The sequence below is a fragment of the Gadus morhua genome, chromosome 13 (assembly GCF_902167405.1).
Source record: "Gadus morhua chromosome 13, gadMor3.0, whole genome shotgun sequence".
In the NCBI taxonomy this organism is placed as follows: domain Eukaryota; kingdom Metazoa; phylum Chordata; class Actinopteri; order Gadiformes; family Gadidae; genus Gadus; species Gadus morhua.
Window position 1 is genome coordinate 18288747 of NC_044060.1, and position 15100 is coordinate 18303846.

At 48.3% G+C, this 15100-nt stretch overlaps 1 protein-coding gene across 2 annotated transcripts in view; it reads left to right on the plus strand.

Moving 5' to 3' along the window:
• cdh4 (cadherin 4, type 1, R-cadherin (retinal)) overlaps window positions 1–15100 on the plus strand; it is a 203263-nt gene that overhangs the window by 173750 nt on the left and 14413 nt on the right. For both annotated transcript variants that reach the window (XM_030374198.1, XM_030374199.1), the window contains exons 9-11: window positions 2788–2925; window positions 13464–13649; window positions 14019–14272. In XM_030374198.1, the coding sequence (XP_030230058.1) occupies window positions 2788–2925; window positions 13464–13649; window positions 14019–14272 (578 nt within the window). The remainder of the gene's footprint in view (window positions 1–2787; window positions 2926–13463; window positions 13650–14018; window positions 14273–15100) is intronic.

Consider the following 15100-nt stretch of genomic DNA (forward strand, 5'->3'; position numbering starts at 1 on the left):
GCGGGTGAGAGAGAGACAGACTTAGACACACGGAGTGAGGGAGAGAGAGACTACCTGCTCACTCCTCTATGATTATAGCGAGGGCACACTGAACTTTACAACTGACAGGCATTCATTCATCAGCGGCCTTTATCCCAAGAAACTCACCTCCAATCTAGGAGAAGCGCAGAGCCATTCAACTAATTAAAGCGCTGCAGGAATGGGCTCTCCAAGTCAAACAGGACCCCGAGCGTCAGGACAGCGTTGGGGTGGGGGGTGCGCATGGGATCAAAAACAATACCCTGGTTTTGAGTGCTCTTTGACATTTCTTGGGAACTGAGGACCATATGGTGCCTGAGTTACTGAGTCGTCCGCCTTTCAACACCGCATGAAAGGAGTGTGTCTCGAGGAGCAGGCGTCAAGCAGTGCAGGCTGCTCCCGACGCCGTCCATCCACAGACCGGGTCCCTGATGATTGGTCGGTTGTAGGCACGGATCCATTGACCGCTCCTTTAAGCTGGGGGTGAGGGGTTGGACTCTCTGCGGGCTGGGGACCGGGGGGGGCATGGCACGGCTTCATCTACAGGGGGGGGTTTCACCGGCCGCGCTGACAGACACTGCTCAGAGGAGCGTGGCGGTGGACGAGGCTGATTGCTGGACTGATGTGATACTCAGGCAGGTGGGGCGGTGGCCGTGTGGTCATTAAAGGGGCTCTCTGGTGCCCGAGAAGCCCACAGAGGATGGGGGGCTGGACAGGGAGCCGGGGCTTTGTCGTGGTTTCAGCACCACGGACAGCGACAAAGCCTCTCCTCTCACTGCTCTTTCTCCTCCTTCTCCTTCTTTTCTTCTGTCATGCCTTCTCCTCATCCCCCCCCCCCGTTTCATCTCCTTTTATTCTTTTTCATCCTTCTTTTTTCATGGCTTTCCATCCGATTTGTTCTCCCAACTCCTCCGCCTCCTCTATTTTCTGCTTCTCGTTCTTTTCTTCTTTCTCTCTTCTCCTCATCCCCCTGTTTCGTCTCATTTTTCTATCTATCACCCTTCTCCTTTTTCCTCCCCTTCCTCACCCCTTTTCTCCCCTCTCTCCGCCTTCTCCCTGCTGCTCTCATGCTGCATTGTGCAGGCATCTCCTTCCGGACCAGTGTAGCCACTGGGTTCATGGCAGCCAACAGTGAGGCCTGTGGAGCTACGTCTTCCAGGTTCAGCCCACAGTGGGGCCTGTGTGGCCTTCTGGTGCAGCCAACAGAGCGGGCTATAGGGTACAGCCAACAGAGCGGGCTATAGGGTACAGCCAACAGAGTGGGCAATAGGGTACAGCCAACAGAGCGGGCTATAGGGTACAGCCAACAGAGTGGGCTATAGGGTACAGCCAACAGAGTGGGCTATAGGGTACAGCCAACAGAGTGGGCTATAGGGTACAGCCAACAGAGTGGGCTATAGGGTACAGCCAACAGAGTGGGCTATAGGGTACAGCCAACAGAGTGGGCTATAGGGTACAGCAAGAGAGTGGGCTATAGGGTACAGCCAACAGAGTGGGCTATAGGGTACAGCCAACAGAGTGGGCTATAGGGTACAGCCAACAGAGTGGGCTATAGGGTACAGCCAACAGAGTGGGCTATAGGGTACAGCCAACAGAGTGGGCTATAGGGTACAGCCAACAGAGTGGGCTATAGGGTACAGCCAACAGAGTGGGCTATAGGGTACAGCCAACAGAGTGGGCTATAGGGTACAGCCAACAGAGTGGGCTATAGGGTACAGCCAACAGAGTGGGCTATAGGGTACAGCCAACAGAGTGGGCTATAGGGTACAGCCAACAGAGTGGGCTATAGGGTACAGCCAACAGAGCGGGCTATAGGGTACAGCCAACAGAGCGGGCTATAGGGTACAGCCAACAGAGTGGGCTATAGGGTACAGCCAACAGAGTGGGCTATAGGGTACAGCCAACAGAGCGGGCTATAGGGTACAGCCAACAGAGCGGGCTATAGGGTACAGCCAACAGAGCGGGCTATAGGGTACAGCCAACAGAGTGGGCTATAGGGTACAGCCAACAGAGTGGGCTATAGGGTACAGCCAACAGAGTGGGCTATAGGGTACAGCCAACAGAGTGGGCTATAGGGTACAGCCAACAGAGTGGGCTATAGGGTACAGCCAACAGAGTGGGCTATAGGGTACAGCCAACAGAGTGGGCTATAGGGTACAGCCAACAGAGTGGGCTATAGGGTACAGCCAACAGAGTGGGCTATAGGGTACAGCCAACAGAGTGGGTTTTGGGGCTTTCTGGTGAAGCCAACAGAGCGGGTTATGCATCATCACTTCCTGCCACTGCTGCAGATCTCCTTCCCACGATGACTTCAATAAGTCATGTGTCCGATCGCCTGGTGTGTAACCCTGGGGGGACCTGATGAGGTCATGGACATGTGTTAATTAAAAGGAAGGAGCAACCGGGGGTGTTGTGGCGGTGAGGGGCCAAGAGCTTTCACTCCACAATTGATCAAGCGGTCCCTCACTGCACCTCATAAACACCTTTTAGTTCGCGACGGGCATGTTTTTTTGTTTGTTGTTTTGTTTGTTCTTGCGTGTGTCACCTTATTAGCATATCTAGATGGCACATCTGTCAGCTAATGTATTCAACGAGTTTCCCTTTGAGTGCTGATTTCACTGATTGATCCCGAATGCTCTTAATGAGTGACCCACCTGGCAGGAGTGGTACGCTTTGGTTCTATATTTTGCGTCTTTCTCTCCATGGATTGGTTGGACCAAATAATTGTATAACACTCTCTCTCTCTCTCTCTCTCTCCCCCATCCACAGAAAGTCTCCCAGTACACCATCATAGTCCAGGCCACGGACATGGAGGGCAACCTGAACTACGGCCTCTCCAACACGGCCACCGCCCTCATCTCCATCACCGACATCAATGACAACCCTCCTGAGCTCACCGACAAAACGGTAGACATGCACACACATGCGCACACACACGCTTGCACACACGCGTACATACGCATACAATCTCTCTCAAACAAACACACACGCACACATGCACGCACACACACGCACGCACACATGCCGTACACACATAGATGGTTATGGTTTCATTTTTGGTTTCCCTGGTGCTGTGGCTGATGTGCATGCACGCACGTACACATGCACACAAACAAAAGTACGGCGCGCCACTTGCATGCAACAGTCTTGTTGAAGACGTTCGGGAGACACCCGGGTGGATTTCAACTCGATGAGCAAGTAAGAAGGGAAACAGAGCTCCACAACGAAATCGCACTTTGGTTGATTTGTAAAGCCTATATTAATATTCTTTTGGTTTAAAAAAAAAAGACCTGTGTTCGTTAAAGTAACTTGTGATTGTTTTGAATTGGTTCTTGTTTGGTAGGATTGAATATGCATGAATTTATTGCAAAAGTCCTCTAAATCAAGCACAGGCTCTAGGAAAGAAGCACGTACTTTACAGCGTTTTTACTAGGACTAAATGACGGAAAATTTTGGCTGAATTCACGGACAGTCGGAAATTGTTGAATCTGACGAATATTACGGTCTTTTCAGTTTATGACTAGGGTAGGCTACGTGCGTTTTGTTGTGGTTCTTTTGGCTTAAAAAAATAAATAAATTAGGCCCGTTCTGAACGTTGTCTGGGTGGTTACATCAACATGGCAATAACCCTGACGTCATTATTAAAGGGGACATATCATACCACCAGGTGTGAGTGTGATTAGCCATTACAAGCAGGTTTGACAATGCTGCATATTTTGAAAACAGCTTGTAATGTAAATGGACTGCATATATATAGCGCTTTTCTAAGCGCTTTTTTTTTTTTTCTATTGGCCACCCAGAGCGCTTTACAATATTGCCTCACATTCACCATTCACGTGCACATTCACACACCGACGGCGGAGTCAACCATGCAAGGCGACAGCCAGCTCGTCGGGAGCTAACAGTCAGGGTTTGGTGCCTTGCTTAAGGACACCTCGACACTCAGCTAGGAGGAGCCGGGGATCGAACCAACAACCTTCAAGTTACCAGCCAACCCGCTCCTGAGCTACTGCCGCCCCCGTGGCTAATCACACTCACACCTGGGGCATGTACTACGAACCTCGATTAGAGGGTTAGCGAAGTATGTTGAGCTCAAAGCCTGGGTTAGCTGGACCACGAAAGTCTATCTCTTTAAGCGTCGCTGTATCACCATGGTGTCTTATGCTCGCAACCAAACCTGGTCGGGAGCAGGTTTTCAGCTTAGTCTACCCGGAGATCGGCTACTTAAATCGGCGTGCGCAGCTTCCTAGCCCCTACTCCGACAATGGCGTCACCATTTGTGGGTGTTCCCGTGGACCTCGGCGCACTTATCGTACAGGCGTCTCTCTGGAGAGACAGAACCGATCCCTTGGCATTGTCTGACGATATTCTTTATGAGAGATACAGATTCTCATCAGAGGGTATTCGTTATTTGATCGTCCTTGTTGGACCATAAGTAGGCAATGCTGCACAAAGAAGCCGTGCACTTACTGTTGCGCAGCGTATGTGTTTCAAGTTCAAAGGTAGCCCCACGTTCAACGTACATTAACCTTGGATAGTCAAGTGCCGTGTTGTCCATTATCCCTTACATAACCGCTATGTCAGTGACACAATTAGGCCTAGGCATTTTTTATTCTACAAATGCATATTATAGCTGTGAGAATTGTTAAGAAAAATCACCTCCATAGTCGCCCTGGAGTCACAGGCCGACAGAGTCTCCTGCAAGAATCAGGGAAACCTATTATAGGACATTTTTTTTCCAAAAATTAAACATTCAGGAGAATACGTGACACTTTGCTTTGATAGTTATATAACTCTGATTGGAGCTCGATTGTCGGCAAATCCTCCAAAATAATGTTTGTACCTTCAACTAAAAATGACAATTAATTTACACTCAATTATTTCACATTTGATAAGCAAGAAAGACAATTATTTATGTCCATTGCCAATACATGAATACATACTTATTACAAACGCCTTGGATGTCGAGGCAGTGGGGTCAGAGGACATCCCCCCTTCCACTCCTACCATCATCGGCCGACCTTCGTTATAGGCGAGAGCCAGCTCCTCCGAAGTTGGTGAAGGGCGGTGGAGCGGTCCCCCTCCCAGTCGTATTAATTTGGGTTTCATTTTTATTTGCTACAGGTAATCAACATGAGATTAAAGATTGGAGCCTCGGCCATTGCAAATCATAGGCTGGATTCACCTAAAATTAATCAAATGGATGCTTACAACCACATTGAATAATATTTTTATATTTATTTTTGACTTGGCCCCATGTTCGTAGGAGCGTGCTGGCACCACATCTATGGGGGTAAAAGGATATTTTTTAGACAATATGCAGAATCTTTTCACTTACGAATTAACACGGTCAGCTATTTTTTGCCAGCACGCCACCCTAGCCATATTATGGGCAACCGTGTTCCCCTTGGCTGTCATTTTGACTTTGAATTCCTCGTAGGAATTCATAATAATACACTGCTCGTCTTGCGTGAAATACACGCTCTCGCTCGATTCATTTTGCATAAGGTTGAGTCAAATGACGCGATAAACGCCCCTTTTATGTGAACGCTCATTGAACCTAAAGCGGAAAAACCAGGTTCAACTGATTGAATCTAAAGTGAGCGTCGTGGTACCATTTAACTCTGATTGCGAGTTGCGTCTCTGTCGAGCCCGGTTTTCCCAAGAAAGCCTGGGTATGTTCAGCGAGGTTCGTGGTATACCCCCCTCCTGGTATGATATGTCCCCTTTAAGTCATTTGAAAAGCGGTTTACTTCAGGATGATTGCATTGAAGGCCTCATGGTAAAAGTCACGGCCCGCCACTGCATATAGGCCATTGTAGCACACTGCATTGGTAACAGTACAAACAAGATGTTGTTGCCTTTGGTTTCCATGAGGCTGGGGCTAATGACAAGCGGGTTGGGATTCGTAACCAGTCTCATTCTTTATCCTGTGTGTCTGTTGATATAACGAGCAAGTGAGTGCAGTATAACGATCGCTCCTATGCCGTGTGTGTGAGCCATTCCATGGCCTCTCACCTCTTCTCACCACACTCTCGTACGCTACAAGTGAAGATCCTGGTCGCAGAGACAGATGGCGAGGATTGGGAGGAATTCACACAGATAGGGAAAGCCAAATAACAACCACAACAACAACAACAACAACAAGATCAGAGGGTGTTGATCATATGTAGGTTGCAGGGATCTAAGTGTGGCGGGAAGGAGAGAGACATGAAGACAGGCTCCTGCTAGAACAGAAGAACGTGCAAAGAGAGCATAAAGAAAGTGAGAAATGGGGAGTGACACCAGCAGATGACGATACCGCCTGGGTGATGGGAGGACTCCACAGCCCGTCCCACGCAACCCTGCATCTCATCTCCCCATCTCTCTGTTTCGTCTCTCTCTCTCTCTCTCGCTCTCTCGCAGGCTCTGTCCCTCTGTTTCTCTCCCTGTCTCTCTCTCCTCTCTCCTCTCTCCTCTCTCCTCTCTCCTCTCTCCTCTCTCTCTCACTCTCACTCTCCGTTTCTCCTCTCTCCTCGCTCTCTCTCCTGTCTGTGTCTCTCTCTCTCTCTGTCTGTCTGTCTGTCTGTCTGTCTGTCTGTCTGTCTGTCTGTCTGTCTGTCTGTCTGTCTGTCTTTGTCTCTCTCTCTCTCTCTCTCTCCCTCACTCCCTGTCTTTCTGGTGCTATCTCCTCCTCTCTATCCCTGTCTCTCTCTCCGTCGGTCTCCCTGCTGCTACCAGAGAGGCCTTGGGAGGGGCTGGTTGTGAGTACAGCCACCGTTGGCGTCCTGGTTTCCTCCTCTGGCTGACAGGGAGTCACACTACAGCTGGCCCACTTTGCCCCACCACCTCCACTCCCTCCACCGCCGCCACGTACAAAGGATACAGGAGTCAGCCATGCGCGCCAGGCGTTGTTGTGGAGCCGGGGGTGGGTGGGTGGGGGGGAGGGATGTGGCGGTTGATACTTTGAGAGAGCAGTTAGCATCAAAGACGAGGAAAAACAGCATCTGCTCGGGAGAGAGAAAAAAAAACACGCTTCCCTAGCAAAGGGTATACTTGACTGCTTCCATGCTTCCATTTGTTTGTTTCTCTGCGTATTGTGTGTGTGTGTGTGTGTGTGTGTGTGTGTGTGTGTGTGTGTGTGTGTGTGTGTGTGTGTGTGTGTGTGTGTGTGTGTGTGTGTGTGTGAGTATGTGTGTGTGGGCTTGCATCTGCACATATGTCTCTGAATTTGTATAACTATGTGGGCTCCCACCACCACCACCCCCCCCTTCCCCCACTTCATATCCATCTGTCTAAATTCTTTGAATTCTTCTGTGAGCATCACAGACTCACAAACACACACACACACACACACACACACACACACACACACACACACACACACACACACACACACACACACACACACACACACACACACACACACACACACACACACACACACACACATTTTGAATGCTGTCTATGCCCAGGAAAGCACTGCAGTCGAGCCATGGGCGTGGCTTACTTGAGTGTGTGTATGTGGGTGCGTGTTTTCGTGTGTGCGTGCGTGTATGTTTGGATGTGTGTGCATGCGTGCATACGTTTGTGTTTGTGTGTGTGTGTGCTTGCTTGCTTGCATGTATGCAAGCGCATGTGGGTTTGTGTGTGAGTACGTGCGCATGTGTGTGTGTGTGTGTGAGGGGGCATACTGATGAGTTGTGACCGGGAGGGTTCTGCATGGGTTCCAGTCGGAGACAGAGAGGCTGTGTGTGTCGGGGGGGGGGGGGGCGGGGGGGGGGGGGGGGGGGGGGGGGGGGGGGCTCAGGACCCGACACGCCTTAATCCCCCCAACGACCTCGTCGTCCGGTACGGCCCGGTGACGTGCACAACGTTTTGTCCGTGCACATTTTTTTCCGGGAGTGCACGTTTGCCAGCTCAGTCGGGGCCGTGTTGCTGTGATGGGAGCCCCCCCGGCTGTCAGAGGAGCCAGGCAGCAGAACGTGACTGGCTGGCCCCCACTGGCGCTCCGGTCACTGGGTCCTGGGCTCCAGGCCCACTCCAGCACTGCCCCGCTTCTGTCCCTGGGCCCCGGGGTGTCCTGTCACATCACATAGTATAGTAGTACACAGGCGTACACAAACACACACACACACTGTGTACTGAGAGCATGTACACACGGGGGCTTGGCACACACCCAAACGACCCTGAATATATAAAACCTGCAAACACACACACAACAATGTATGTTTTATACATTGTGTGTGTATGTGTGCATACATTGTGTCTAAACATATGCACACGCAATTTATATAACTGAGTTCTCTACTTTGTATGCTTGGAAGTACATATACATAATTTATATATGCTTGGAAGTATATGTATATCTACCATGTATTTACTGTAATACATTCCCAAATTCTCCGATTTTTAACGAGCCCTAACAAAAAGCCTCCTCTGTTCCTGTCCTCACAAAGCACTGTTCAATTTACTTGCTCCTTGTTATTTTCTGGTCATTTGTGATGAATTGGATAGTCGTACACATCAAAAAAATAGCAATTTTTCATGTTGCCAACAAGAAAATGCTGTTCATCAGATGAAGTTGCCTCTGCTTTGTCTATCTAATTGCTTTATTTAACTAAAACCACTAAGCTTGGAGAGCTTCAGTAATTGTTTGCGTTTTGACGGGTAAGGCAAGACGAGGAATTCATAGTTCTTGACTTGAAGCATCAGAAAACAACCTAGGCACGCTTAATTAATTGGAGAAATGAAATAGCTTGTAAGGAGGGGAGGGGGGTATAGGGAGCCGATATATGGCTCCTCATTTGGGGAATGAATGTTTTTTTAGAACTTGCCATCAAAGAGTGTTGCGTTACATCATTGGTGAAGAAGTTGGAAAAAATAACTTTGCCGCAACTCATTAAGACGGTATAGTCGCCTTGTGGTGTTTCAACGCTTACTAACTCTGTACAATTCTCTATAAAAAAAATTAGCTTTGCCAATTTGTACCCAGAGGTTTGGCACTGGTGGAGGGTGAATCAGGCAACGACAGGTTAGGGTTGATGGCTGGGAGCCCGAGAGACACTCCCGTTCCCCAGACACTCATTTTGACACAGACCGGAAGAGATCTATTTCTGGTTCAGATGGAAAGCTGTTGGAGTTTAAATAGACAAACAAGTGAGTGTTGGTGGGGCCTCCGTTTAACCAGCCTTTGACTTTTCTTTTTTCAGACCTTTCAGATTTGATTTAGTTGTTTTCAAAACAACGCAATAGGATAAAAAAAGACTCACACGGAAACACTTGTTTGATGTGGCGTCGACACAGTGCGAGCTGGAGCACAAGTGGAGCAGATGTCTGTAGCCAGTGGCTACAGCTTCACGGTGCCACGGCACCGCGCTCTTAAGCAGACTCGTCTATGAACATATTTCAGCGGGAGTCCGTTTTGGGACATTTAATCCTACTTAATGCTGTCATTACTCCCTGGTGTTGTCGTCAACAGCCAAGTGAGGAAGAGTGTGAGCTCATTAGGCCGCTTCAGCCTCTGCCCTAGCAGTCATTTTAATAGACTTTGAATGTGGTGTGACCGATTCTCTGTGTTAACCAAAGACTTGCGCTGAGTATCCATGAGGCCGTATAGAAGGCGAGGGTTTCGCCGATTTCCACCGGGAAGAGGACACGGTGCCTCTTGCAGACAGATGTAGGACCGGTAGGACGGTGTGAATAGGTTTGGGTTTGTTCAAAGCGTTGAAACAAGCTGAACTACAGGCGAGACTGTCACTTGGTAATACTGTCACTTGGTCATTTCATTTTCATAAAAGCGTTTATTATGTTTTTCTGAAATTGTCGCGCGACAGTTATAAAGGGATATCATATTTTAATTAACATGTGCAGCTTGGTTTTACATGGATCCGTTGCTAACGCCTATTATAGGGAAATCGGCTCTAACAACAGTGAAAAATAATCTGTGAAAATTACCGTTTTATTTTTAAACAGAGAAAATAATGATTAATTTCTGTTAGTCTATGCTGTAGGCCTGAAAAAAAGTGTTCGGCTACAAACAGTTAAGAACCGGTGAATTTTTTACTTTGTATTTTTGTAAATATTGATATATGTTTATGAGGAGAAATGTATTCTTGTTTAAACAGATTCAAACTAAATTGTGTAAAAGGCTGAAATTGCAATTTACTTAACATAATTAAATTAATTATCCAAGAACATTGGACCGCTCAAAGCATTCAAATATTCTTCATTTGATATGTTAAAATACCTTTTAATTACTTCAAATGTGATTCAGTATGCCAGCAGCACTGAATGAGTCTAGAGTCTTGCTAGAGTGGCAGAAAATATTTTCAAAATAAAAGTCCCCCACCCCCAAGCTAAGTTGTCCCATTCAACCAATTACATGTCTTCCAAAAGAAGTGCTAGGGATATAAATGTTTCAGATCACTGGCTGTCTGAGGACTATCAAAAAGGTATCTTTAACTTATTATGTCAAAAAAGAAAATTATTGAATTATATAACAATGCTATTAAAACAGTTCGAATGAAAGTGCACCTGTTCTGTATTGCGTTGAGTTAACCAGGACTTATGGTAATCTAAACAGGGTCATTGTCTGAGAATTGCATCCATTACCGCCAGCACCACCAGAACATCAGAGCAATATGTTTTATGGAGCAATTCGTTTGCAGATACATGTGGAAAGTAAGCAATGTTAAGTGCATAGTGCAGAATATGCATTATAGTGAGCCTAGCAAACCGGTTTGAAAAACAGCACATATGGTTAAGAGATGAGAGATAGAAACAATAATCATTGATATAGAAATCCTAACATGATCACACAGAATAACATTTATGTGCACCCAGACAAACGTAGACACACGCCCGGGCACACACCGTTCAAACACGATCAGGCTCTATGGGCATCATTCTGTTTTATCTTGCAATAATAACACATACCCCGAAGTGCACAAAGACATTGAATATATCGAAACGATGCTCACTAAACATTCATAATAATAATTCATTTTATTTTGAAAGGATCTCTCTTTGCTCCACATATATACTATCCATTCTGGTATTGCAGTTGCACTGAAATGTACATCCGCAATCATTCAAACTCTCCAACCATTGAATTTCCAATTTAACTTCTTCACACTTACCTCTTTTGCTACCTACTTTGAAAACACACACAGACACAAACACATACACACACAGACACAAACACACACACACACACGCACAAGTACACGCACGCACGCACGCACGCACACACACACCTATAGTAAACACTGAATCCTTTGGAGAACTCTTAAATCTATGTCTCTACGGTCTTATCAGTGGCCCCACATTGCATTTTCAAGAGCGTGGCCATTTTGAACAAGCCTGTCTCCTACAGTCTGCACCATTGTAAATAGTGCTGAGATAAAACATTGTATTCTCGGTTTATCTCTCTCTCTCTCTCTCTCTCTCTCTCTCTCTCTCTCTCTCTCTCTCTCTCTCTCTCCCTCTCTCTCTCTCTCTCTCTCTCTCTCTCTCTCTCTCTCTCTCTCTCTCTCTCTCTCTCTCTCTCTCTCTCCCTTCCTTACTTTTCTCTCGCCCTCCTTCCCTCACCCTCTCTCTCCTCCCCTCACCGTCTCTCTCTCCCTCTGAAGCCGAGCAGCAGTAAAAGCTGTGTGGACAGTGAAGCAGGCTGGACCTGTTTGTGTGCTGAGGCATGGGGTGAGGATGAAATCGGAGGGGAGGCACGCTAAGCACGGGCCTTGGGGAAAGTACGGGTTTCGTTTCATTGGCTGATTGGTCGTGTGGTGCCGCTGCTATGCAGTGGAGCTCTCGGCTGTGTTGGGTTGGATGAGTGTATCGGTGGTCTTGGTGATGACGGTGGTGGTGTTGGTGAAAGTGGTGGTGATTATGGTACGGGGGAGCTAGTGATGATGGGGATGGTAGTGACGACAGTGTTGGTGTTGATTGGGCAGAGGCGATGATGGTGGAGCCGATGGTTGGGTGGAGGCGATGATGGTGGAGGGGATGGTTGGGTGGAGGCGATGATGGTGGAGCCGATGGTTGGGAGGAGGCGATGAGGGTGGAGCCGATGGTTGGGTGGAGGCGATGATGGTGGAGCCGATGGTTGGGAGGAGGCGATGAGGGTGGAGGTGATGGTTGGGAGGAGGTGATGATGGTGGAGGGGATGGTTGGGAGGAGGCGATGAGGGTGGAGGGGATGGTTGGGTGGAGGCGATGATGGTGGAGCCGATGGTTGGGAGGAGGTGATGATGGTGGAGGGGATGGTTGGGAGGAGGCGATGAGGGTGGAGCCGATGGTTGGGAGGAGGTGATGATGGTGGAGCCGATGGTTGGGAGGAGGCGATGATGGTGGAGTCGATGGTTGCGATGGAGGTTATGGTGATCATGGTGATTGAGGTAATGGTGATGGTGGCTTGGTGAAGACGAGGCTATTGCAATGCTGAAGCGGAATAGAAGAAAACGAAACAGCTGGCAGCAGCCCAGAAGCGGGCCTATCCTCAGACAGTGTGTATATGCTGTTTGCACACGAGTGTGCGTCCTTTTGTGTCTCCTCACATCCATCTTGTCGCAGTCAGATGCTTCCCAGCGCAGAGCTCTACAGCTGGGGCCGCTGCTGCTAGCGAACGCTCCTTCAGAGGGGAGCCTTTTCCTTTTAATTGGAATATAATGAAGATCATTAGCTAAAGATTTTCTCCAACCAATGCCTTTATGACTGTACTTATGTAATTGCAAAAAAAAAAAAAGATAAACGGGTAAACAATTAATTGAACAAATCCATTAGCTGAAATGAAGTTTTTTGTACAAGCAGACACTATTTGGGATAAAGGATTGCATTTGCATAATGGAAGTGATAATTCTGTATTATCCATGTTTAAGCAAATTTAGTCGGTACTGCTGTGTTTCCGGCTTTGCCCCCTGTTTAGCTTTGCTCTTAAATTATCATTCCTGCTTCGTCTCTCGTCCCATTAGCACTTTCTGCCTCCGTTTACGATAATGGCCCCTGATTTGCATGAGGCTTGACTTGTGCGGTGAAAGAAGTTTTGTTGTTGAGTCATAACAATTGTGTTAGAAAAGGCTATCGAAAATTGGACACCAATGAAAGAACAGCAGGACTAACCGCGTCTGAATTTGTCAAGATTGCAACATTACCAAATTTCCACACAAGATATATTTCTCTCCCTTGCATTCTCCCTCTCTCTGTCTTTTTAGTACCGACCTTTTTTAATGCTTTCCATATTTCAAAACGTGTGTGCATTTCGTTGTCCTGTGAGCCCCGTTGAAGCTATGTCAACTATATTCTTTCAAATGTTAAAGATCTCTCTCTCTCTCTCTCTCTCTCTCTCTCTCTCTCTCTCTGTCTCTCTCTCTCTTTCTCTCTCTCTCTCTCTCTCTCTCTCTCTCTCTCTCTCTCTCTCTCTCTCTCTCTCTCTCTCTCTCTCTCTCTCTCTCTCTCTCCCTCCCTCAGTTCTCGGGCGAGGTCCCTGAGAACAAGGTGAACGTGGTGGTGACCAACCTGACGGTGGTGGACCGCGACCAGCCGCACAGCGTCAACTGGAACGCCGTGTACCGCATCGCCAGCGGCGACCCCTCCGGCCACTTCACCGTCCGCACCAACCCCGTCACCAACGAGGGCATGCTCACCGTTGTCAAGGTAACTGCGCCGCTGCGGTGAGGCTGAAAATGTAAATAGGTAACAAAAGTAAACTGAGAAATAATGAATTTGTCCGAGAGGTGATTGTTTGGACATTTGCTCGGGTGTGTTTTAATATTTCAGGAGGATGTTCTTGTCCTAGCTGGGACGACGCCTCCTGGACATTTGTCTTTAATTAACCATGGGTGTTTTTGGAGGATGTTTCCTTCTCGGGAGCGTGGCATCGGACAGCATTCTGTTGACGCAGGGCTCCCTTGATGCTCTCTATCAAAGCACGACTCACGGCGCCGTGGCGGAGCACTGACCCCTTCCTCCTTGGCTCTCCTTCCCCACCCTCACTCCCTCCCTCCCCCCCCTTTCCCCCTCCAGCCCGTGGACTTTGAGATGAACCGGGCCTTCATGCTGATGGTGGTGGTCTCCAACCAGGCCCACCTGGCCAGCGGCATCCAGTCCTCCCTGTCGTCCACGGCGGGGGTCACCATCTCGGTCCAGGACGTCAACGAGCCCCCCGTCTTCCCCGTCAACCCCAAGCTGATCCGCTTCGAGGAGGGCGTGCCGGCCGGGACCACGCTCACCGTGTTCTCGGCTCAGGACCCCGACCACTTCATCCACCAGACCGTCAGGTAGCGGACCCCCCCACCTCCCCCCCCCCCCCCTCACACACACACACACACACACACATCCCACCGACCACTCTCATAGCCAGCCCCTAAACGTTCCGCCCCGGACCGGCACGTTTCTATTACCCTATAGAGCGGTCATAGTGTCCGGCACACTTAATGTACCATCAAAACAAACGCTCAGAATAGACTACAGTTTTGAGGAACTTTCAAATGCCAATAGTCTTAGTGGGATCAACAGAACACATGCACAACCTGCCTGAATGGACAAAAGCACACAGCCGTGTACGGATGCAAAATAATGTTTTAATAGATCATCCCAAATAGACATAAGGCTACGCTACATTCACAACAGTATTTTTGTCATTCTTTTTTGGGTCGTGCTTCCTGAATGACCTAAGCCTGCGTGTCCTGGAGATATTTACCTTACCATTCGGATCAGTGTCAAGTTCAGACATTTTCAGAGAGGTTTGCAACCGTGGACTCAACCGTTCATTTGGCACTCTTAATGACCAATGATGTTTTTTATACATAATTGCGTACATAAACTGCTTTTGACTCTTGATACAGCTGTGTTTGGTCTCTCGAGAATACCCACCCCACCCACACACAAACACACAAAAAAACAATCCTCAAGTACTCTCCCTGTTGCCAAGCGACTGGCCAGGCGAGGTCATCCCATAATGAGCTGAACTGTAGTCTGGCTGCTCGCTCCACCCCAGGTTCTCTCTCTCTCTCTCTCTCTCTCTCTCTCTCTCTCTCTCTCTCTCTCTCTCTCTCTCTCTGTCTCTGTCTGTCTGTCTGTCTGTCTGTCTGTCTGTCTGTCTGTCT